Consider the following 26,808-nt stretch of genomic DNA (forward strand, 5'->3'; position numbering starts at 1 on the left):
AAATGTTCAACTATTAATCTACAGGAGAGAGTCCTCAATAAGCTTTTGAATAAATGAGGATAGCTCTCTTTAAATGGCAAAACACATGGAGGTGACAGGGGGAACTTCACTTTCATTTCAAGTTAGTAGAACACGTAGTTAATCTTTGCCATTTCACTCTATATTTTGACAGTATTGCTATAAAATGCTCTTAGGCCATAAACTGAACATAAGCCTTCTCTAATTTTAGTTGCATTAGCAAGAACTTAGATTATGCAATGAAGTATTTGACTGAATTTACTTGTTAAGTAAACACTCTTTTTCTTTTCTTAAGCTGGGAAGAGTGTTCTGAAATGCTGAAACCAGGCATTGTTGTTGCTGCTTAAATGTTTAAACCAGGGGTGCTCACACTTTTTTGGCTCGAGAGCTACTTTGAAACCCAGCAAGGCCTGGAGATCTACCAGAGTTTTTTTACAATGTTCGCGCCATCATAACATATAACATTTATGCATGCATCTAGTCTCTCACAGAAAGTGGTGGGCCACCTTGGCGACTTTGGGCTGCCTCATCCTCAGGTGGGCATTTAGTCAGTCAGTGGGATTTTTCCAGGAGAGAACAGGGAAGGGTGGGAATGCGATGGCGGGCCAATTCGGGAAGCTCCAGGGCTCTTTCCCACCCCTTTCAACATGGCGGACCAGAGGCTTGGCGCGTGATCGTCCGGATTTTGCTTCGCGATCGACCGGTTGATCGACGTTTTGAGCACACCTGGTCTAAACTTATGGCTTATGTTGTGGCATATCCACAATGAAAACGTTCACAGGTGTATGAAATATTTAATTTTGTGGAATTTGTATTAATAGGGGCTCAGTAGTGGTTGGTGTGGCTAGGTATTTACTGGGGCTTTTGTGGCTGATGAGTGTATCAATCAAGTGGGTCGCCTTTGGGTTCATAATTATTATATTTGATTACTTTGTCCTATGTGTAACCTACCTGAGCTAGCTGTAAAATCCAAGGAAGTGTCAAACAGAATTGATAATGAAACCCAAGGATACCTGATCACAGCCATCTGCCTACATTAGTGTACCAAGTGTGACATTATCCTTGAGTTATATTTTGAAAGGCAAAAACGGCATTTATTTTCAGTTGAAGCCTAACCTCCTGAGTGTCACTGTGAGCACACAAGGCATCCATCTATGTGTCATCTTTTTATGCTGTATATCTTCATAAGTTTATAAACTTAATTTGACTGATATGTGAAATAAGTTTGACGTTTGCTCTCCATTATTCTCAGTTTAACTCATTCCATAGTGTCAAGGCATTGGAATAAATGCCGCTACTGGAACCTAAGTGGGGAGAGGAAATCCATTCAAGTGCAAAGATGAATTGGGTAGATAATTCCTACGCCAAGTCTTGCCTCACCAATGTCAGGGAATATTTTGGGGACAACTTCATGGTATGTGGAGGCTGCATATGGTGGGGAGCGAGATTATGTTGGCCTATCCACTAGGCCTGTTGGGCAATCATGCATTGGTCTAAACCTTGCCATTGATGTCCTGCATAGAGTTTAAAAATTGAGGCTCTGCTGATATAGAACTGCTGATACTGCTTTTAAAATATTAGGGTTCAACTAAACTTGACGTTAATCACACCATTAGATGTGTGTTTTGTTTTAAACCTAAATAGCCTCCCTTCCTCCCAAGGCAGGTAACAGCCATGAAGCTCACCAGTCTGGATTTGGTCTTGGCAAGGGCAAAGGGATAAAAATTTTCCCCTGCTCATCATGGTCCCAATCTGAATTGGTATTGTGTGTATACACACACACACTCACTCACACAAATCCATAATGCTGGGTCAATTTTGGGCTAAAAATGTGGCTCTCTTCTTCCTTCTCATCTCTTTTAGGTCTGCATATATACAATCAAACAGCACTTAAAAAAAAATATTGCCCAGCATGTATGTGAAGTAGATATCACTTCTTTATACATAAATCATAGTAACTACAATAAGTAAAACAGATGTACATTGGTGAGTACATTGTATAACCTGGGCATCTGTCTGCGTCAGAACACAAATCTTGGTCAATATTTTGTGTTGACATCTGGTTTTGGTTTGCTTAAAACTGGGTTGCTGGACAGTTCTCTGGAACATTAAAATAGACTTAGGTTCCCAAATTAACACCATCTATATCTGTAAAAGAGCTTAAGAGACAGAGAAGTAAGGTCTGAACTATATACTACTTCAGATTCCAAGTGCCTGAGTGCTCCTTCATGCATCATTGACTACTCCTCCGTACAATAACATTCCCTGAAAATATAAAACTAACATGACATTAAGGAGAAAGTTTCTAGCTTTTATTTCCTGCCTCTAGTTTTCTATATGGAGGAAATTTTTCTGTATAGAGGAGCAGTAAGATACGTGCACCCTTCAGTCTTAAGTGTATACCAGAAACTGGTTTTCCACCTCATTTGTTTTGTGTAACAATTAGGACAACATTGTGGTGAACTGACAAAATCAAAGTGTGTGTCTTGATTTACTTTCTACAGTGTGCTCGTGGAACATGGCTGCATAAGTCTTCTGCATAGGTGTTTATAAGCCCAACCATAAGTTTTTTCACTCATTTAAGTTTGTGTGGCTTAATTTTTGTCCAAGTGGAACGTAGCATTTAGACATTGTTTGTGCTCAGAAATAACTTGCCTATTATCCACACATTTCCCCAAAATGAACCTGGATATTGAAAGCAGGCTCAGCCCTAGCTCAAATTAAGTCTTACAAGTGAATCTTTCTTTTGGGGCTGTGTGGTGATTTTCCTGTCGAAAGCTAGCAATCAAAGCTGTTTTTCCACAGAAAAGCAGCCCAGCCTTTTCTCTACTGATCAGAAAAGCTTTTACTTCATATTTTTCTTCTTCTGTGATTATGTTCCTCTTTTCTGTTGCTGCTTTCCAGTCTCAAATGGGCACTGCAGTACCTCTTGCTGGAAGCCTATGGCTTGAATAATTTTAAGCACCTTTCTATAGCAAGCAAGGCAGTACTCAAAATCCATTTCAGCAGTTGCTAATTTGTCAATAATGGTAGTCTCCACAATGGCAATTAATGAACAAAGGAAGCTAGCACTTTGTGACCTAGCAACCAGGTTTCCCTTTAAACTGATTTCTGTCTCCCCCCCCCCTTTTTGTACACTAGTTGTCAACGCCCCTAGGGAACAGCAGTGCAAATTGCTTTGTTTGTCTTTCTTTCACCATTTGCTGGCAATGGTTACCCTTAATTTTTTTTTACATCTCAAAGTTTCGTTAATCACTTGGTTGTATTTAAGATAATCTCAAATTCTACATTTTCTCATTATTTGATATCTTACATTTAGCATCAAAGACGCAAGTATTTTTAGCTCATCTCAGGGTAGTAATGCAGTACCATTCTTTTGAATTTAATTTCCTATGTAGTTTACATAGGAACCTAGATGTGTAGGTTTACTTTTTCCCAGTTCTTAATATTGCATAAAATTGATACCCATTTCACAGTTGTAACTATAACTCAATTTCACTTACACTTCGCTGAACATTTTAATCTACCTCTTCACCTACATGTATGCCTTGCAAATTTGAAGTCTTAGCATTACTCTAAATAAAAAATTACTATTGTAGCAAGACATTCCTAGAAAATAGATTTCTACTGTGTTCTACTGTTGACCATGTTGACTAATTTCATACAAAGAAAAAAATTACCTATTTTTCCTATTTAAACTTTTGAAAATGCTGTCTCAGAATGCAATGAAATGTATAAGAGTATGCTAGAAATGTTTGTTTAATTCACGGAGTCCATGGTGAGTACTTTGATAGAACAGAACAATGTTCAGTCAGCATAGCTTTGGAATAAGTGATTGAACACTTTGCAAAGATGCCCCCGTTTATTCATCTGATTCCTGTTAAAAGCAAAGAATTACCCTTGAGAAATACTCTGCATTTCCAGCATTCTTTTGATTTATTTACTAGCAAAGAGTATATACCTCTTTTCAACAATGTTACCAGAGCAGTTTTATGATTAGCAGCTATTTCAAAGCAGCTTCCCATTTGTAAGCCATAACTGGCAGTGCCATCATGTGCATGTTTAAGTAAGCCTCACTGAGTTTAATGGGACTTCCTCCCAGGTGTGTACAGAATTGCAGACTCAGTCCTGGGGGATGCTTTAAGTTTTTTGTACACCTAAGTGATGAAGCAGACACCTTTCAAAGTGTCTCCACTTAACAAAAACACCAACTCCATGTTGCAAGAATGATATGCTAGGGCAAGGTGTACAACTCGCATAACTCTGGCTATTTTTATCACCTCAGAAGGGCAGTTTTGTTACATTAATTACAAATGAGCATTTTAATTTTTGTCTAGGACAGGGGTCGGCAACCTTAAACATTCAAAGAGCCATTTGGACCCGTTTTCCAGAGAAAAGAAAACCTCGGGAGCCACAAAACCCTTTTGACATCTAAAATGAAGATAACACTGCATATATAGTTTTTTTTAATCTTTATGATCTGCTGCAAGCTCCCCTTCCTGTGCTAACCAGACAATATACTTATTGTCAAGATAGATATATCTTGACTGAGGGCCCAATCCTATCTAACTTTCCAGCACTGAGGATGATGATGATGATGATGATGATTAACAGTATTTATATACCACTTTTCAACTAAAAGTTCACAAAGCGGTTTACAGAGAAAAATCAAACAACTAGTGGCTCCCTGTCCCAAAAGGGCTCACAATCTAAAAAGATGCAAAAGAACACCAGCAGACAGCCACTAGAAAAGACACTGCTGGGGTGAGGTGGGCTAGTGGTGATGCAGCCCAGACGTAAGGAAACAAATGTTCCCATACCTTGAAGAGGCCTCTGTGACTGACTCCCCACTACAAGATGCAGTGCATGCCCCATTAGAATGGCTGCACCGACACTGGAAAACTGGATAGGACTGGGCCCTGAGACGGCACTCTGAGGCACACACAGCGTGACCAGATGTCATAACAATAAAAGAGGACAAGTCACCCCAGAATGTAGGATATTGAAGAAAAATGTAGGACCACAAAATAAAAGCTAAAAACACTCATCTATATTGATTATATATTGATCAATATATAGATTATATATTTATTGTATATTGTATTATTGATCTCATGTGCCTAATTTAAAATTACTTTGAATTTTTGTTAAGTGGAGACACTTTGAAAGGTGTCTGCTTCATCACTTAGGTGTACGAAAAACTTAAAGCATCCCCCAGGACTGAGTCTGCAGTTCTGTACACACCTGGGAGGAAGTCCCATTAAACTCAGTGAAGCTTACTTAAACATGCACATGATGGCACTGCCAGTTATGGCTTACAAATGGGAAGCTGCTTTGAAATAGCTGCTAATCATAAAACCCCCATCTTTCTTGCTCCTGAAAGAGCACCCCTTTCTAAGGCTCCCACAGCCCCATCTCTGCACTCCTGCTCCCACTGGCACCCCAGAAAAGCAAGGTAAAGATGGAGTTACACAGGCAGCCCTTCCACAGCCTCCCTCTTCCCCACCCACCCACCCTTGCAAAGTCAACACTCCCCCCCTCTCCCACTGCTCTGCCTCACCTATTGACAAGACAAAAGTGAGGTCATCCCCATTGCCTCACTGTGCCAAGCCCCACCCCACAGCTGGGTGCACAGGAGATGCCCACAAGGGGACTGCAGGCGCCTTCTGCCCTCTCCTGGGAGCTGCCCCTGCCTCCCCCCACCCAGGCAGCCCTGCCTGGGCTCCCCCTCCTGCCTCTGCACCCCCCACCGACCCTCACTGGAAGCCCACCCGCCTGGCGACCCCACCCCTTGCCAGCCACACTAAGGGTGGCAGGCGGCCAGGAGGGGAGCCTGGCTGCTGTCAGCCACACTCAACATATACACGACGTAGAGGGCGCACAGCGCATTACGGGAGCAGGCGAAGCCCCAGCACACCATCTTCTCAGGCAGGAGCGGCCAAGCCCCCCTTTCCCTCCCCTGCAGCACAAAACAATCTCCTGCTCCCCCCAAGGGGAAAGCAGCAGCAGCCCGTCCTGCACAAAACAATCTCCCCCTCTGCCCAAGGGAAAGCAGCAGCTGCCCGTCTTGCCCCTTTAAATCCCAGCCTGCAGGAGCCAGAGCAGATGGCTGAAAGAGCCGCATGCGGCTCTTAAAACACAGGTTGCCGATCCCAGGTCTAGGATTAACTTGGTTTGTTCTTACCCATTCTTTGTTAATCCCCCTTTTTCTCTTTGTGCCCTGTGGCTCTGTCTGTTTCCTCTCTGAACCACCACTGGTGTCTCTGAATCCCTCTCTGTTAAGCCTCCCATCTCTGCATCCCATCATGAATATACTCTCTTTTTCCATCTGTACCATTGGTATCTCCATCTCTTAGTTACCTACCTCTTAGTTCCTCTCATTTTCCTAATCCTAGGGCAGCGATTTTCAACCTTTTTCATTTCATGGCACACTGGTAGGACACTAACATTTTCAAGGCACACCATTAGTTTTTTGACAGTTGACAACACACACCACACTGCCAGCCAGAGGCTCACACCCCCAATGCCCTACTAATATTTGACTCCCCAAAACTCCTATAGCACCCCTGCAGACCATTCATGAGACACCAGTGTGCCGCAGCACAATGGTTGAAAATAGCTGTCATGGGGTCTTTCTACACCCCATGTTATTAAACTCTTTTCTTCTCTGCATCTCACAGTGCTTGCTTTCTTCCCTGAACACAACCAGAGTTTTCTCTGGGCTGCCAAATCTACTCCTTCCTATGCTTTTGTTTCCCCGCTTCACAACACTCCCATTTCTCTGCCATTCTATCTCTCAGCTGCCCTTTTTCCTCATACCACAGAGGTGCCTGCACCTCATGTGACTCTCTTTCTCTCTGCAGCATTGCAGGCCCTTCTGAGCCCCTCTCTCTGTTAACTTCATGTATTTCTCTTTTTGTATCTCAAGAAAAGGGGTTGGTGTTGGCCCATGGACCACGTATGAGAGTGAAAAGAGCAATTCTCAAAACTTCATGTAATTAAGTTGTATTAAGTTTTGACTCATAACTATAGTGCAGGGGTCTCCAAAACCCGGCCTGGGGGCCAGATGTGGCCCACAGCAAGCCTCTGTCCGGCCCACGGGCAGCCTCTTGTCTCCTGAAAGCCTCTGGCCCACTTGACTGAACATGACCAGATCTGTGCCCTGATTGCATCTGGAGGGCCGGAGAGGCTTAGTAAATGAACCCACTCATTCATTTATTCATTCATCTAAGTTCCATCTCTCATTTATTTATTTAAATTTTATATTTAAATTTTTTTTCCGGCCCTCAGCACTGCACCAGATATTTCATGCAGCCCTCTGGCCAAAAAGTTTGGAGACCCCTGCTATAGTGAATCATTCATGACGTGACACACAGAACCCAGAGGCACCTACAGCAGCATGTTGGTTGAGAGAACAGCCTGCTCCCCTAACGCCTGCTAAGGATAACTGTAGTGAATAGCATGCAGAAATCCTCTTAGCTTCATAAAAAAGGTGCAGTTTCCCCATGCACTAAGGATGAGCTGGGAGCGCCATTACTCAAGGAAGGCAAAGAGATTGTAAAGGCCCGCTTAGTAAACTTTAAATGAATTGAAGCCCCAAGGATTAGATGAATTACACTCCAGGGTATTAAAGGTTCAGGCAGATGCAACCACACAGCAGCTGCTCAGTAGTCTTTAGAACTTCTGGAGAATGAGTGAAGGGTGAGGTGCCTGAAGATTGAAGATAAGAAAATGATGTCCCTATCTGTAAAGGGAAGGGGAGATCTGGGAAACTACAGACAGATCAGCCTGACATCAGTTCCATAGCCTTAGAGCTATGGCAATGAAAACTCTGCTGCGATTGCACGTGTGCTATGTAAAAATAATGCGGAAGCTCTGTGACCTGGAAATTTAGTGGTGACACTGCGTCCCCAGCCTTGGCCCTCACCGCACATCACTGGGTGCATGTGTGAAAAAGATCTAGATGCCGTGCAGCGCAATCCTATCTTGTTCTGGAAAAGGCAGACCAGAAGCCTGCGCTGTATCCGGAACAAGATAGGGGCCCAATCTGGCTCAGGAGGAGGTACTGATAGAGTACTCCTCCTGAGTACTGAATACTCCTGAAACTCTTCCCCTTACCCTCGAGTAAGCCACCACAGTCCCAATTGGTCTCCTTGTACTTGCACCACCTCCGGAGGTGGCATAAGCTCCACCTGCTCGGGAACGGGCTAGGATCCAGCATATCTGCTGGGTCCCAGCTCTGCCTCCCATTCCCCGCCCACCTGCCCCCAGGACCACTCTCCCTGCGTTGCAGAATGCCTCCCTCCCGTCTCCTCCCTGCCCACCCCAGCCCCAAGCTCGGTCAATGCAAGCCTCTCCTTTGAAGTCAGGGCAGAGACTGGATTCAACCTTCTCGGCTGGCGTGTGTCCCTGTACTGGCCCAGCCGAGGAGGCGCAAACGTGCCTTTTGGCACACTTGCAACCCTCCTGGGCTGCCCAAGGTCAAGTTAGGATTGTGCTTTCAGTGGACCATAAATTGAACCTGAGCCAGCAGTATGATGTGGCTGCAAAAAAAGCAAATTTGTTGCTGGACTGCACTAACAGACTCATAGAGTCAGTTCACAAGAAGCAGTTCTGTTCTGTTCTGATCTACAGTGCACTTGTCAGACCTCACTTGATATACTTCATCCAGCCTTAGGTACCATATTTTAAGAAGGACATTCACAAGTTGGGGCAGTTCAGAGAAGGGCAACCAGGATGGTGAAAGATCTGGATACAAAGTCCTATGAGGAACTGTTAAAATGTGGTATGTTTAGCCTGGAGAAGAGAAGGCTATGGAGGAGTAGATGATAGCTGTCCTCAAGTAATTGGAGGGCTATGAGATGGAAGAAAGGAAGGGCTTGCTTTGGTAGTTCCTGAGGGCAGGGCTAAAACCAATGATTCTTGCGTCTCTGTAGGCTCAGAATACTGTAGGAATATTGCTTTGAGTTACATATGTTTCCAGCCATGGTTTATGTTTTCTATACCTATGAGATTTACAAGCCTAATTTATTAGGCTTAAGGGCTCTCATTTGTTTTGGAGAGCAAGAGGTGACTTCCAATTGTTCAACTGTAGGATCTTGTGTTTTAAAGGAGTACCAAGTAGTGCAGGTATTTAAAATGTGCATGTTATAGTTTTATTACTACTTTGTATAGTTTAATTTTCTCTTGCTCATTCTCTCTCCCTTGCCCCCCACCGCCTTTAGAATCACCTGGCAAGGATATTGGTCCCACCCTAGGTTTAAAGAAGTCAAGCTCACTGGAGAGTCTCCAGACAGCCGTTGCTGAAGTGAAAAAGAATGAGCTTCCTTTCTATAGGCCCAGGCCTCACATGGTCCGTGGCAGAGGGTGTAATGAGAGTTTCAGAGCTGCAATTGACAAATCTTATGATGGACCTGAAGATATGACAGAAGGTACCTCCCTGAAAAACTCTCCTCTTCAGAAAACATTTCTGTTTCAAACAAGCTATGTGCTGGTGTACTTTCTCCCACTTTGTTCAATACTACTTTTACATGCCTTGAATGAAGATGTTAATTCAGCTAATGTAATGATCTTGTGGGTACGGGTTAATCTTTTCACATGCTGTTGATGATGCACATATGTATTATTGAAGGGACTCTGGTGGGATCCTAGTCTTAATCCTCATCACAGCATGTCTGGAAGCATGACTGGGGTATATATAGTGATGTTGCTTCAACCTAAGCTTGATCCTGCCTGTCTGTACTGCCCATTATATCTGACACAGATTTTGCAATCTGTGGCCTTGTTTGTTGTTGGCCTTTCACAACTATTGTTTCCCTTTCTTATTTGTGCACTACCACAGTAGTCTTCAAGCTGTTCAGCCTTGAGACCATTTTAATTTTTAGGTGTATGCTTGTCTTTATCCTTTTCTTTCTTTTTCTCTGTGTGTATATATTTCCTTGTTTTTGTTTGGAAAAACAGCATAAGCATGACAGAATGGCAGTGCTGTGCATCTCAATCTGACTGTATGTCTGAACTCTCCTGTTGGAAAATCATGCACTGCATCACCCCTCAGGAGTTTGTGTTTAAGATTTGATAATCCTGGTCTAGCTGTAAACGCAGAATGTGTGCTTATAAATTTTGAAGTCCAATTATGCTCTATTAGTTCTCTGACTGAAATAACCTCTGACTGTTTGTTTCCCGAGAGGAAGTATTTTTTAAAACTCATAAGACTTAACAAGTCTAGTGTCAGTAAGGATAGTGTTTTCCCATATCTAGTTATTACTAAATATAGTGTAACTAGAAAATAAGAACCCATAATGTGTCTGCTCTTAATTTATAGCAGAGCGCTTTTGGAGTTAGCTGGATGTTTCATGGCCTCTTCAGTGTATACAATTTAATGAAAGTTCATTAAATGGAGCAAATTTAAAACCAGCCCTGCAATTTTCATTTTTACATTTTTCTCAAAAATGACCCTAGTCTGTCCTTATTGATGATCTTTTGCTCTCTACAGATGGTCTGTCTGATAAGAGCTCTCTCTCAGGTCAGGAGGCTCAGAACTTTAAATCTGCCCTTCATGTGAATGCAGAATTAGAAGATGTGGAAGGCAAAGCAAAGAAGCACAAGAAAGCAAAAGACAAATTAAAGATAAAGGAAAAGAATAAAAAACCTAATTTGAAGACCAAATCTAAAATGAAAGAAAAGAACAAGAAAGAAGAGAATGAAGATCCTGAAAGAAAAACAAAGAAGAAAAGTTTAGGTGCCATGTTGAGGTAAAGAACCTTGTTTATATTTTGTCTTTTTCAAATTAGGTTAAACTGATTTTTTATTTTTGTCAGATGTCACCCCATGAGTGGGCAACCGATGGCCCTCCAGGTGCAAACCTAGCATTGGATCTATTGAATCACGTTCGATGTTGATGAAGGACCACTTCATATGCTAATTTTGTATTCAGAAATTAATCTCCATATGGGGACAGTGTATATTTTGCAATGTGATATTTAAAATTAATATATATCCCATCAAAAGAACTTAAAAAAACCACAATGAATACATCCATTAACTTTGCAAAAGCTACATTATGAAAATATGAACCGCACAAACTGCGTACAGTTGAATTCAGATAAATAGTTAAGTATTTGTTGATAAAATTAGTTCAGAATCAATGGTAAAGCAAACATAGGTTCATCGTCTGTCTAAAAGTCTCTAAGGGACTGTGTTTGGGCTGCTTTTGTAATGATGCTTACAGTATGGTGCCATCTTGGAAAAGGCATTGCAACATATTATCACAGTCAAGTAGTAGATAAAGATAGGACACCAAAAAAGTCTCTTCTGTGATGATCTGTGACAGCAGTCTCCAAATTATCCCATGGCACAGACCAGGATGAGACTTCCAGGTGCAGCGCAGGTGAATCCTTACTGTTCCATGCTGCAACCACCAGTTTTTGCAGCCAGTCTTTCCACAGACTAGTGCCAGGCAGCCTGTCGCCCCAAAGGCTCTGCACCCCGATTTCTGGGGGGGGGGGCGCGGAGCAACTGTCCGGTGTAAGTTTGTGCAAAGATCTGCTACGAAAACTGGAGTCTGCAGCACAGAACAATTAATTTTCACCAGCACCATGCCTAGAAGCTAATGCTGGTGCACCAAATCCAGCCCACAGACTGGGGTAGGAGGCCCTTATCTATGGTCTAAGGACAAAATGGCAATCTCATAATTCAGAAGACAATATTAATTCAGTTATATCAGCGGTCTCCGCACTGGAAAACCCTTCCCCAGCACAAACAGAGTTTATTATTCTGCCAGGGAGCCTCCTCGGTGGGCCTCTAATTACCTCCAAACTGCACCCCAGCCAGCTGTGTCTGCCTGGAAATCCAGGTTTAAAGCCTGCTGGGGTGACAGAACATGGAAGCACCTGGCTGGCCCACAGTTTGAGGGCAATTGGAGGCACATTGAGGAAGCTCCCCAGCAGAATAGTTCACACAGGGGAAGAATTGTGATGGGCGCTGGATCTGGTCCTTGGGCCAGGATTTGGTGCCCACTGGCTTATAGGTAGGCTATAAGGACTAAAATAGGAAGTTTGGAAATGAAGAAAGAATTATCCCATTTCCTGTAAGCTGCACAGCTGAAATTAGAGCCTCACGCACCTTCTCACATTGTGCTCTGGAGCTCAACAATGTTGTCAACTGAGTTCTCTGGAGCGGCCGCTATGCAATCGCTGTACAGCTCTGCATACTCCCTGTAAAAATTACAGGGAACATTAATCCCAAGGCTCTGGGAGAACTCTTGGGGGTTACTGGGGTCTATGCTGGCCTCAGAAAAACAGCCAATATCCAGCGGTGCATACCATGAAAGCTTTTATTATTTAAGTCTTTAGCTGTATTCCATTGTTATATTAATGTTTCATCAACACAGTGCATAAAACTATCAGGGCAGATGGAAGACACTGAATTGCATTTTCTGCTACTGCTATGCTCCTACATGTGTCCGTGGCATATTTGAAGACATTAGGGTGTCCTTAACACTTTCAGGTGAAAGCTTCAGTTCAGTTACACTTAAGCTGGTAGGGGGAAGCATAAATATTGGTCAATGTTATCTTTCCATGTAGCAGAAAGAGATGTCTTTGATACTGGGCAAGTAAGAATTAAGAGGTGAATATTTGACTAGACCGGTAGCCAGCGGGTGTGGAGTCTTACAAATGAGGAGCATTGCTATTCACTTGTAGGCTCTTGATATTATTTTAAGGAACACTTGCTTTTTTTGCTAAAGAATACTTCAGCATTAGCCTTACATTTTTGTCAGGTTAAATATGGTTCAGAAAAACCGATATAAAAGCTACGCTGTGACAACTGTGTGAAAAAGCATTGTTGTGTTTTTGCATAGCAGAGCAGGAACTTTAATCTTCCCCATTCTTATGACAGCCCCAACCAATGCAATTTGGGTCAGTGTGAAGTGGTAATCCGTTTGTCACTTCCTTGGTGCTTAACTTTGCTGAATGCAGTGCTTGATCATCCAACAGAGTATTATGGGAAGGCATATCCTTGAGTTTGTTGTTTGATGAGTATTAAGTTCTTAATTTGTGATCTGGTTTAGTTTAGTTATCTGACCTGACATCATCTCAGTATATTTGCTTACCGCGGAGCCAAAGCTTTGACTACATTTTAAAATTAAGTTAAATAAAAACTCAACCTTTTACATCATCATGAGTAAAGCTACATCTGTCACGGTGCACTGTTGCTTTGTGGCCTGATCCCAGAGCAGTTGTTAGAGCCATGTTGTATAATAAATGTAATGTGACTGTGGCCCCGTTATTACCTTTTCCAGATACTGGTTGTAAAATTCCTGGGTTTTACCCTTCACGTTTTATGGGTATGAAGGTAAGTTAGCTAATGGACTGCAGCCTTCCCAATGAAATTTTAATAGCTAGCTCCTTACAGACTAGGACCAAGGGACTGCAAAAGTGTTTTGCTATAGACCAATGGAGTATCTGGCATTTTCAGCAGAAAGAATAACCATGGATTGTAGAAGGCAGAGTCTCAAAGCCTCTCACCATATTTTCCAGTCTGGATTAAGAATTGTACAGGAGAACCATTGGTGATGGTTTACCACTATCTTTCTACATTTGAATTACAGTAGATGATGCTTATAGTGACAGTGCTGCTGTCAGAGTATTGGTAGATAACAACAACAACAGCAACAACAACAGTATTTATATACCGCTTTTCAACATTATTTTTATTTATTTATTTATTTTTATATATACAGTATTTAATAGCAGTATTTATATACCGCTAGTCTTGATACATACCAAAATGGTGGTTCTGTAGAAAACTGATTCTTCTTTTATGTTGCTGTAGTAACATGAGCCACTAATAATGGACCTAATACGCACATACTAATTTTTTCTTCTTCTTTGGAAATACTGTATTTTTCTGCTAACAATAGTCACTTATTTACTCTCTTTTTTAAAAAGATTGAGAATTTTTTTGCTTGTTTAAATTTGCCATTTTTTCTTTGAGCTAAACACCTGAGTGATTTTAATTTTTCATTTTAGCTGGGAGACTACATTTTCTTTGTTAAATACAGGCTGTTTTCAAACTGTACTTTTTACAACCTGTTGTGTTGGCTCCAATAGTATTGGTGCATTGGTGCATAGGTAGCATAATAATAATCTTTTATTAATGTCCCATTTCTACGAGCCCAGGTTTAAAGGCATCTATGTGCTTTGTGTGTAGAACACTGGCCAACCATAAAGTGGTTTGTATGCATATCTGCGTAATGTGCCTAAATCAGACTGTCACTGATGATGGCATCTGTGGAAATGACATACTCTTCTTTGGAAGGATGGGGAGACTGTTCTGTCCTCCATGGTATGTTTTCATACCTTTCATACCCTTTCAAGCTAGTGATGCAGACACTGATTCAGTTCAGCGTGGGGTGCCCTGAGGGCTGGGGATAAGAATAGGCCCTCGGTTTGGCTGTACTTGTCGTAAGAGGTGACTGAACAGCCACCGGGTAGATGGGACTCGTTAGCCTGGGAAGGCAGCTCATCTGAGAGAAGGAAAACTCTGATCCCAAACCTTCACTGCCTTGTGGCTACATCCAGTTATGGAAAAGGCTTCAGGAGTCAACCTCGAGGCAAAATCCGGAGCCGGAGTCCCTGAGGCAGTTCATGGCTGAACACAGTCATGTTCTGGCAGCTCCTGCGACGTCGCTGGAACCAACCGTATTGGCTTCTGCCTTTCCATTGGACCATTTCAGCGACGTGGAGAGGGGGGATTTGCTGCATGGGTAACAGCCTATCCTCCATACCTACTTTACCCAGGCTTCGCGCACTGGAGAGGACACTCTGTTCCAGAACGCTATTCAGAGTGCAATACTGTAGTCTTCCGAGACTGAAGGATGCCAACAACATGGGGTGCCATACACACAGCCTCTTCTGCTGGATGCAGAGAATCAGCTCTTGAAACACATGCTATTTTGTTATTGTTGTTGTATGTTATTTTGCACAGTTACCAGTCCAAACATAAACCCTGTTCTACGTCCTAGGGCTCCATAATTAATTGTTTTACTACCGCTTTACATAGGTAGGAAAGCAATGGAAATAAATGCAAATGTTGTTACAGCAAAGTGAGAGCTGAATTATGACCAGAAGCTGTTTTGAAGGTTTTGTGAGGCCTTTGCTTTAATTTTTCTCCCCTGATTTATATCTCCAGTGTAAAACTGTCAGGTGTTACTTTTATTTAACATGTTTTAGTGATTGCAGGCAAAGGGGATGGGTGCAATGATTAATCTGAGAATATATACATGGCACATTTGTCATATCACTTTTAAAAAATACTGAAGACTTTATGATGACCTCCTTTTCTTGCCCCCACTGTCCTGATTAATTCTTAGCTGAGCTTATCATTTGTCAAAGCAGAGAGGAATTTTTTTCATATTAAAAATGCTCATGTGTACACTACTAAAGGTTTATTTGTTTAATTAGGTTTCTAGTCTTCTCTTAGTATGCGCACATAAATCTCATTAATGTTAACGAGTTAAGCCAGTGCATCATAGAGTATAGCCTTCTAACTCATTAATGTACTTTAATAATAAGACAACCTATATTTGTAGAGCAAATAGTGTCCAAGCACTATGCCAAGCACTAACAAGTTGGTTTTGTGTGGAAGGAAATGGGTTAGAGACCAAAACGTGAACTTTAAGAGGCAGAACAGAGTATGTACTCTTATAAAGCTGCTCCTGCACTTTATACTAAAAGGGCTTAAACTTGATAACATATTCCTGAGCATTTGCTTTAAGGCCAATTTATATACCCTTTAAAGATCCGGTCCAGTGCTGTATGTGTGCAACTATGGACAGGAATACCACTGACATTTATGAAACACTCACTTTTCATCATCTTCTACTTTTAAATTGGAAGTTCTGAGAGATTTTACTTTATGGATATCTTTAAAAAACAACTTCTCAGGGACTTGACTTTCAAGGTTTTGCACGTTTATCACAGGCTTTCCAGCTTCTCCATTCCTTCTTTCTCAGGGTCAAGCTAACGCATTAAGTACGTAATTAGAGCTGATCCTGCCTAGCTTTTCTCTGCTAAACAGCCATATTAGGGTCCTTATCTCAACTGGGACTGTAATGTGGAGAATATTTGCCATTGCCATGATTCAGATTCAGGTCGCTCACAACCACCCCAATTGCTATTTGCTTTAGATGGAAAGTTTCCTTTGACATCTCAGTGAGCATTCACAGTATTTTTAATCTGTTAGTTGCCATCAATGCTACTGCTGCTTCTGACACCCTTTCTCTCCTCCTTAGCACTGTGAGCAAATGAAAGCAATTTAATCTTATGATCTGGGACGAGTTGCATGGGTGTATGAGTGTCCATGATGTCGTAACAGCTGAAATAGCATTGTAAAGTTGTCAACAAAAACCCTGGGTGCTAGTTCAGTGGTTGTATGGGCAAATGAGGCTAGCAGCACTGAAGAAGTACAGCAAAAGCAAAACAAATGTGTCTGCGGTGACTGCCAAAAAATTGTGAGAACGCAAGGGCTTTTCAGCACATATTCATGAAAGCATGAACAGATAGGTAATTTTGGTTCAGCCCTAGTTCCTTGCCGTAATGAGTTCCTCCAGAGTAAAATGAAGATCCTTGTTTTAACATCAATTTCAGTGAGTGATGCAGTCATCTCTAGATTCTCTTTGACAGGCATCTAGTCATCTCTAGATTCAAGATGCCTGTCAAAATTTGGAGAGCTTGTCTGTTTCATGTTAAATAGCAATATTAGTTTACATTGTGCAGACTGTAAGTGTCTCCTGTCAGACTGTGTCTCCTATGTCAAAGCACTTGGTGCCTAAGTTCCAGATAGAGATGCAATACTAATGCAAGCAGGACCCATAAGTGACATGTGTCAATATAATAAGTATTGCTATTGATACCCTCCTGTAGGGAATAGTACGTGTCTTATTGACTTGTGCTGGGGAAGGAGTCAAACCAAAACAATATTTATTTTATAATGCCCAGATGCTGATTAACTGTACCAGTCATTTCAACTCCAGTTGACATATATTTTTACAGATATGCAGTCATTAATCTAATCATTTTAAAATATATTCTTTTTAAGAACGAAAAGACCCAGCAAACTTGTTAGTGTTGATCTTTTGTTTTATAATTAAGATGAAAATGGGAGAGAAAAAAGAACATTAGAGTAGGGAGAATATTGAAACCATGTAAAATGCCAGAAACCCACAAAAGCATTATTCCATTTTGTACTGTCTTTCTCCAAGTGTGTGGTGCTAGTTCTTAGAGGGCCCTTGATTCTTTGGATTCTAGCATAAGTCAGTTATGATGTGATCTGTGCACAGCCTTCATGGAGTAGAGGAATGGAATTCCATGTTTGGCACACAATCTTGCTCTCTTCATTTACCTCTCAAATTCAAAGGACCAAGATAATGCACATTATGCCAGTGCATGTACAGGGCATGTACAGGGCCTCCTAATGCCTTATAACGGGGGTGCCCAAACTTTTTGGCAGGAGGACCACATCATCTCTCCAACACCGAGTTGGGGGCCAGGGAAAAAAATTACTTTACACTTCAAATCTGCATATATTTGCATAAATTCACATAAATGAATATATTAGAGATGAGACTTGTATGAATGAATGCAGGTCTTGCAATAGCTCAAGGTCTATAAAAGGCCTTGCTCAAAGCAAGGCTGTCCTTTCCTTCACTGCTGCAGCAGCATCTTGGATGGGAAACAGCAAGCAGTGGAGGGAGCCCTCATCCCACAGCTCACATGAGAGGTCAAACAGTTGCCCTCATGCTGATAGCAGTTGCATTGGACCAGCATGGCTCCAGCAAGTTTCCAGAGGGCCAGAGGCTCATTGGAGACTGGGGGCTACCTGCGAGCCAAATTCGAAGTCCCCCAGGGCCACAAATGGCACATTCGCGACTCCATTCTCTCCCAATGGGTTATAGCACTTTGTTAGCTTGGCTTTGCATCTCCCCTCCAAGGGCATAACTCAGTTGTTCTTGCTTAGCTTCAGGCAGTATGACTGCTCAACCACTGGATTGCATCTCTTGCTGTCATTGACGTGATAGCTGCCTGACTGTAAGAAATAACAAAGAAATGTGTTAGAATGAAGGGCATTTCAGATTCTGAAAACAAAAGCTTGGGATATAATGGTGGATCACAAATTTCACTGCTTTCATTCTCATCTAAACACTCCACAAATCATTTTTATTCATAAATACTTGACCCAGATAGGCTGCATATATGGATGTCACTGTCTTCAACTTTTAGGTGAGTTTGTGGCAGGCGCACCATCCGTGTATAAATGAATTTGAAGCTAGCATCCACATCTGCACTGCAATAACTTTATTGTAGTTGTAAATAGCATGATGATGCCAGTGCTGAGCTATTAGTTGTGTTGCTCAAAGATGGTTGACAGTTGTAACTGCATGTAGACTGAAATTCTATTCTGAAGTTGTGTTGAAACTCCCAAGAGCACAGTCTGCTTACAATGATGGTTGAACATTCTCTGGGTCTCCAAGTTATGGAAGTCCAAGTTACAGACAACTGCACCCGCATTTATGCGCAGGCACAGTCCATCTGTGGTGGTGTTTTTGCACAGGCGTGAAAGTGCTGGGCCAGCTGCTTCAATTTGCGTATGTTCCCACTTCTGGACAAATCCTCAGAATGAACCCAGTATGTATCTTGGGTACTTGGTTAGCATTCTTCCAGTGGGGCTGGACTCACTTTCTCAGTTTTATAAACTTAGGCAGCTTTGCTCTGTTGTTTTCAACTGAAAATTAAAATGGCAGTTCCAGACTCCTGTTGGACACTACTGTTTCTTCATATCTTGAAACGTAAACACACTTTTTTTTCTTCTCAAGATGGTCCTATAATGAATCTTGTCAACTTTACAGCAGTGGCTCTGCGTAAGCTGTTTAATTTGCATGAGAAGTGAGTTGTACCCACTGGGTGGTGAAAACCGATTTGGCACGCAGCTTCCTAGTTCTGAGTGGATAACTGGCTTTAGTCCCTACTTGCCATAATAAAATGGAATTTGTTCTATTATAGATCCTGTTCCGAAATTGCTATTACAAATCTGTCTTGTAGAGATACTTCTTATTTTACAGAGAATTGTACACTCCTGAATTTTGTGTTGGAGGAACTGCTCTGCTAGGCATTTTGTGATGTCCTCTCAGTTTAGCAGCACATCAAATTTCATACTGTGTAAAATATGCTTTAAAAATGTTGCACTAGAAAAAAAAAAATTTATACCAGACTTGCAAACATGCACCTTCATTGGATAAATGTTGCTATATTGCTAGGTAACTCTGATTCCCTTTTCATCACTAGATGCTGGAACTGAGACAGAAACAGAACCTTATGGCCCAATCCTACTGGGCACTTTTGACGACGGAACTCCTAGTCCGCTGCTGTATGTACCACAGCGGCATTGTTAAAGATACACTTTTGTTGTTGTGAGCTTTGGGGTTCCTGGCCTAAATTTCTGGAGACAGTGGCTCCCAGACTCTGTGCTGGAGTAAGTAAAGTGGTGGTATGAAAATGGAAGAGAGAGAAGTGGAGCAGGGCAGTCAGGGGTGTTTCGAGGGCAGGGGGCATAGATTCTGGCAGCAGTACATGTGAGGATATTATCCCCATTTTCCCAGCTCAATGGCCCCCTGCTTCTTCCCAGACTTACGCCAGTGAAATAACTGGCATTTTGGCCAGGAAGCCTATAGAAATATTTTTACTTACCTTACCATGTAGTTTCTTCCCCCTCCCGCCATAGCATGCAACATGTGCTCTAACAGCGTGGCTGCATGGTGGTAGACAGGTTCGGGTTCTCATGGGTAGAGTCCAGTTTGTTTTCTGTAGTTCATTTGCGCATTGGGTACTTTTCATATAGTTTATACTTCATCAGATCATGAGAGCTGGCGTCAGTACTGTTATTGCAATTCTGTGTTTCTGGCCATTGTTGCTTTGATCTAAGTTGGGGCCTCTGTGGCGCATTTTGTGCCATGCATGTATTTAACATAAAGTATAATTTGATCCTAAGAAAAGAAAAAAAGTTTTCCTAAGGAAGAAAACTAAGACAACAGAAGCAGATTTGATTATAATCTCTAGGCATTAAAGAAGAAACAACTAGTGGCCACCAGGGACACTTTTATTCCCCCCTTCCTCCTGCCTTTGTATTATTTGGTTCTTCAAAAAGAAATTTAATAAAATAGATTGGAAAAACAAGATAGAGATTTTCCATGGCACTCAGCATTGTTCATCTTCTCTCTGGGTCCAGTTCAGGTGAGCATGTCCTCAAACCGATTGGGAAAAGAGGTAAAGAGTAGCTTGTGCCTTGTCTTTTGAGAAACTTGTTCTCCTCTGCCTTTGTTGAAAATCATAGTACATTGATCTTTCAATGAAATGTGTTTTAACAGCTAGAAAAAAATGTAATCCAAAATAGTGCTGAACTGCAGATGTAACTGCTTCCCTAACTGCTAGCAGCTCGAATTCATTTGGCAAAGAGATTCAGTAAACTCTTGTCTGCACTATGTGTATATGCTAGCTACCTTTTTTGTACAACTATTAAAGCTGTACATTTCACATATATGAGGGTCGCCCAGAAAGTAATGCACCACATTTTTTTTCTTCAACAATTATTTATTGAACACAATGAAACTTACACACAAGAAAGAATGATGTTTCTTCTACACTCCCTATTTTTCCACGTAATCTCCGTCCAGTTCTACGGCCTTCCTCCAGCGAGACACAAGGGCATGTATGCCCTGTTGGTACCACTCCTTGTTCTGGTCACGAAGCCATTTCTGCACTGTGCGAATCACCTCTTCGTCATCCTCAAAATGTCTTCCGCGAATGGCATCCTTTAATGGCCCAAACAAGTGGAAGTCTGAGGGAGCTAGGTCAGAGCTGTAGGGTGGATGGGATAACACAGTCCAACCCTGTTTAGTGATGTGTTCCGAAGTCCTCAAACTTGTGTGAGGCCGAGCGTTATCATGTTGAATCAAACATTCACCTGGGTTGTTATGGCGCCGAAGTCGCTGGAAGTGCTTCTTGAGTTTGGTTAATGTCTTCACATAAGCTTCAGAATGAATGGTGCTGCCTCTTGGCATCACATCAATGAGTATGATGCCCTCACAGTCCCAAAACACAGTGATCATGACCTTACTGGCAGAAGCAGTTGCTTTGAATTTTTTCTTCTGTGGAGATTGAGGATGACGCCATTCCATCGACTGTCATTTCGTTTCGGTCTCAAAATGGTGAACCCAGGTTTCATCACCTGTCACAATCCTGGACAAGAACGCTTCCCCCTCATCTTCAAAACGTTTCAGCAACTCAGAAGAAATGTTTTTTTCTGAGAGATTTGTGGTCCACCGTAAGACAGCGCGGAACCCATCGTGCACACACTTTTGAGTAATCAAGAGCACGGATGATTGCATCCACACTTCCTTTGCTGATTGACAGCTTCAGCGCCAACTGCCTAGTCGTTATGCATCGGTCCTCGCGAATGAGCACATCAGCAAGCTGCATCTTGTCAGTTGTGACCGCTGTGGATGGCCGCCCCGAACGCTGCAAATCTTGGAGCTCTGCTGAACCGCCTTCTAATGGCCTCACCCTCTATGCCCAGCGACTAACTGTACTTCTGTTGACTGCAGATTCTCCATAAACTGTACACAAACGTTTGTGAATGTTCCCAACAGTTTCTTTCTCCGTAGTGAGAAATTCAATGACGACACGCTGCTTGTAACGTACATCACTTACAGACGCCATTTCAAAACACTGCTGCAGCTATGCTATCTGTCTGAAGAAACCAAAAATTTGTGTGCGCACTCCTGAAAATTCAAATAATATATATCTAAAGTTTTGCATTCGTACCATTACTGTAGGCTGAGAAAAAAAATGTGGTGCATTACTTTCTGGGCGACCCTCGTAATAAAGGTCATGGCAGAGGTGAAGTGGACACATTTAGCCCACCACCTGGTGAACCAGCATACAGTTTTTAATATTCTGTTTCCTTGCCTTTTAAAACTCCCGCTTACAGGACACTGATTAATATGAGTGTGAATGAAATCATTAGAAATGCTGAATCAGAAATTAAAATCTCAAGACACCACATTAAGCAAAGATGCAGAAAGTGAGAACCAAGCTATCTATTATGTGGGAAATCTGCATTAGATCTGCTAAGGAGTTGTTTAAAAATTGCGGGGGGGAGGGGAAGAAGGCAGAGCAAGGGCACTGAGGGCAGTGCAGAGATGTTTAGTCCTTTGTTCCTGAACGGCATTCTAAATCTAAGGGCCCAATCCTATGTTGCCCTTGTGCCATGTGGTACACTGGCACTAAAATGGCTGCTATTGTATCCTGAGTGACTAGAGCAGCAGCTGGAGGACTCTTCAAGGTAAGGAACATTGGTTCCCTTACCCCGTGTAGAACTCCGACAGCCCCAATGGGTAAACTCAAATCTGCACCCGCTACTTAGCTGGCACAGAACTGAGAAGACGCATGCGGGCTCCATGGCTCAGGAGGGTGGATAGGATTCAACAGCGGCCTCTACCACTGTTGCCGCCACCTCCCAGGCCCAATCCGCCCTCTGGCTCTTCCTTCCTCTGCATGGTTTCACCCCCTCCCTGCCCTTCCCCCACCCTGAAAAGCCTTCCTGCCACTCAGCAGGGGCACTCACTAGCTGGTACTCTTCCTCAGCACTGTTCAAGTGGCACTGTCCTTTCTGCCACCACTGCATGTTCTCCCTTGGCATTGAAGTGCCTTACAGCACTTCATGACATCAGTTGCAGCACTTGCATGACATCAGTTGCTGGGGCAGCGCACAAACCACCAGCACTGCCTCAGCATAGGACAGGGCTGTAAATCTTCTCCTGCTCCCCAGCTGCCACCTAATAGTAGTACACAAATAGTTTAAATATGCTCTTTTTTTGCTATGAAAATGGTACAGTTTCTTCTGTAGGACCAATAGCTTATGATAAACATGTTTAAGAATGGTGTAAATGCCATATGGGAGTGTTAAACACCCCTCCAAGACACGGCTCCAGTCTAATAATTCATAACATCCTGTGACTGCTTTTAGGAAAGCATAAAAACATCAGGAGATCTGATCTCAAATCTCCTATGTCACGTAGCTTGACACATAGAATTGACACATGAATTGTGATGTGTGGAGCAGTGCTTTGCTTTTTGGCAAGAGCATCTATCAGAGAATAAGGAAACCTGAGAAGAAATAAGACTGACAATGATGTGAACATTCTGTTGCCAAGAATTCATTTCCTCTTCCAATGGAGGCCAACATAGATTTAACTTTCAACCAAAGGATTTTTTTAGCTACCATTGCATATGAACTGTTGTCAGTTCATTGACAATGCTTACCTTTGATAATCACCTTTTTAAAAAAAAATTTGACATATTGTGGGGAGCTTCAGTGTTGTTACTTCTCCTATGCTAGGATCAGGTGGGATTTTACTACTGCCAGGTGTTCTTGGTTTGCTGAAACTTCACCAAGGCCGATCTTCCAATTGCTAAATCCTACTTCCTACAGTTTCTAGATAATTCCAAAATCTTTATTGTCCCAAAGTATTTTTCCTAATGCATGCATGTTCTTTTGCATTCAACTGATTGATTTTGCTTGTCTAGTGAAATTTGCCACTGTTCACTTTGCAAGGACAACATGCTCTACCAGGAGTCCTTACCAGCTGTTGCTTTCTGCTGTTAGCTGCCTGGGTTCTTACAAGGCAGAAGAACCCAGTATTCTCGTATTTTTACTTTGGCTTCAACTACCAGACCTAAATGAGATTCTTCCAGAAAGTTGGAAGAGGCAGAGCTACTTGTCTAGTTCATTCATATACAGATATGCACACTTTCTTATGAATAATATTGAAACACTTAATAGAGAACATTGTTTTCTTCAGTAATCCATATTGTATGCTAATAACTCATAGTCAATTCATGTATGATTAAGCAATTTAGGCCCAGATCCTAACCCCACATTCCAGCACTGACATAGCTGTCCAGTGGGACATGTGCTGCGTCCTGCAGTATGGGGGCATTCCTGGAGGCCTCCTCAAGGTAGGGGAGTGTTTGTTTCCTTACTTCAGAGCTGCACTGCCCTTATGTCGGTGCTGGATTATGCCCTTAGTAGTCTTTCTCCTCTCCCAGCTTCACTGGAATTTTTATTCCGTCTCCCATCACTCAGAATGCTCTCCCCCAAAAGCAGACAATTTTCCCAAGTCAAATTTTATCTGCCTCACTGATTTATTGTTAGCTACTTAGATAGGCCATGGATATGCTTGTTTGTACGTGGACCACTCATATAAAACTACCTGCTTATTAAGGGCTTTTTATGTGCCCCGCCCCCTTTCAGAAACTTTCTGAGACTTCTGGAAGCTCCCTCTGGTGATGACCACTGAGAGGTATTTCTTCATGGTGGTGTCCAAAATTTTCTACCCCAAGAAACTGGAGAACAAACTCTATGAGGAAAGGTTGAAGGAATGTGGTATGAAAGCCTGGAGAAGAGAAGGCTACGAGGGATATGACAGCAGCCTTCAATTGCATGAAGGGCTTTCATATGGAAGAAGGAGCATACTTGTTCTCAGCTGCTTTGGAGAGTAGAACTAGATCAAAAGGGTACAAACTGCAAGTGAAGCAATTCTGGTTGGACATCAGGAAGACATTCTTGATGGTAAGGGCAATTTGGCAGTGGAACAGATTGCCAAGGGAGGTGGTGGATTATCCCACAATGGAGATCTTCAAGCTGAAGCTCAATAGGTACCTGCTGGAGATGCTGTACAGTGGTTCTCAAACTGGTAGGTTGTAGCCCACCAGGGGAACTGGAAAAGGGCAATTCCCCTTTAAGAGGAATGGCCCAGGAATCTGCAGCAACCCAATTTGGATGATTGTGCTGCTGCCGGGGAGGGAAGGGTTTTTTTTTAGACTTACCTGGGGGTCACTATTTTTTGTTTGACCTCACGTGAGAGGTCAAACAATCGCCCTCACACTGAGAGCAGTTGTGTCGGGCCAGTGTGGGCTCCAACAAATCTCTGGAGTGCCAGAGGCTCATTAGAGACTGGAAGCTCCCTGAGGGCTGCATTGAGAGGCCTCGAGGGCCACAAGTGGCCCCAGGGACGGGGTTTGGGCACCCCTGCTTAAGAGTTCCCAGTATGAAACCTCAAGCTATTGAAATATTGAGTGTATACTAAGCAGAAAAGGGCATTGTTTGTTTTTCAGGAGAATAAACTCCCAGAAATCGCCATAATCAGCCTGGAAACATAAATGCGAAGCAAGAACTAAGGCTTCTGTGGCCAGAGTTGACACCTAATAAGAAATTCATTTTCTGGGTTTCAAGGCCACGTTCACCAAGTCTAGATAGTAACCCAACGTTTCTCCCTAAACTCTGTAGAGCTTTCTCAAGGAAATAAAGAAAAATGCAACTAACCTAATACCTGGAAATCCTGAAACCTGCTAGGAGCAAAAATATCATGCTTTACTGCAGTGGTTTTCACACTTTTAGCACCAGGACCCACTTTTTAGACTGAGAATCTGTCAGGACCCACCGAAAGTGATGTCATGACCGGAAGTGACATCACCAAGCAGGAAATTTTTTAACAATCCTAGGCTGCAATCCTACTCATACTTACCCAGGAGTAAGTTCCATTTACTATCAGTGTTAAAAGAATATGCACAGTAGGTTGTTAAAAATACAGATCCCCAAATGCAGTCACATCCTATGGTGGCATCAAGTCAAATATAATAAAAATAAACTATTGAAATGAATGGGGACTCACCTGAAATTGGCTTGTGACCAGTGGCATCACTAGGAGGATGCAGGGGGGTGCAGGCCACAACGGGTGTTATTGCAGGCAGGCTACAGAAGAAATTCACTTGGTGGACCAGGGCTGGCTTCTGCTTATTTAATTATTTGTTTTACTTTAATTATTTATACTTATTTATTTTAATCTGCCTGATGATGTCACTTCCACCATGACATCACTTCTGGTGGGTCTTGGACAGATTGTCGTTCTAAAAAGTGGGTCCCAGTGCTAAAAGTTTGAGAACTGCTACAATAAGGTATTAGTAAGTTGACACCGGGGGAGGTGTGTGTGTATGACACCACTAGTGACCAAAATCACAGTTTGGAGGAATAATACCATCATGTTATATATCAATCAATGCGTAATTTCATGTAGAATGTGTTCTATCAGAAAGTACAGCCAAAAAAACAGTGGGGGGCGGAGTGATAGTACATCACAACGCCCACCATCTGGGGCCCTGCCCACTACATGGGGGGGTGACACGCTGGCATCCCACACCAGGTGACGCGAACCCTAGTGACGCCACTGCTCATGACCCACCTAGTAAGTCCCAAGCTACAGTTTGAGAAACACTGCTGTATTGCAAACAACAAAAAACTAAGGCAAATATCCCTGCCAAAAGCTCAAAGGAACCCTAGGCATAGACAATTGCAACCTGGCTCCAGCAGAGCCTACTCCCGTCTAAATGCCAGGGCAGGAGCATTTATAGTGGGTCATGAACCAATTTCAGGTTGGCCACCATTCATTTCAATGCATATTTTATTTTTAATGTATTAAGACTTCATACCACCAAGGTATGTGACTGCATTTGGTGAAATGTTACAGATCTGTACTTTTAAGAGACAACTATGTATATGCTTTTAACAATGATAGTCAATGGGGTTTACTCCCAGGTAAGTGTGGATAGAATTGCAGCTTTTGGGACGTTTGGGGAATGTTTTTTTAAACAGATCAGCAACTGCTTGGGAGGGTTCTTC

At 42.4% G+C, this 26,808-nt stretch overlaps 1 protein-coding gene across 2 annotated transcripts in view; it reads left to right on the forward strand.

Moving 5' to 3' along the window:
* Positions 1-26,808, forward strand: part of PARD3B (par-3 family cell polarity regulator beta) — a 540,299-nt gene that overhangs the window by 289,478 nt on the left and 224,013 nt on the right. For both annotated transcript variants that reach the window (XM_066623090.1, XM_066623172.1), the window contains 2 exons: positions 9,243-9,449; positions 10,511-10,769. In XM_066623090.1, the coding sequence (XP_066479187.1) occupies positions 9,243-9,449; positions 10,511-10,769 (466 nt within the window). The remainder of the gene's footprint in view (positions 1-9,242; positions 9,450-10,510; positions 10,770-26,808) is intronic.

This window comes from Tiliqua scincoides, chromosome 1 (assembly GCF_035046505.1).
Source record: "Tiliqua scincoides isolate rTilSci1 chromosome 1, rTilSci1.hap2, whole genome shotgun sequence".
Taxonomy (NCBI): domain Eukaryota; kingdom Metazoa; phylum Chordata; class Lepidosauria; order Squamata; family Scincidae; genus Tiliqua; species Tiliqua scincoides.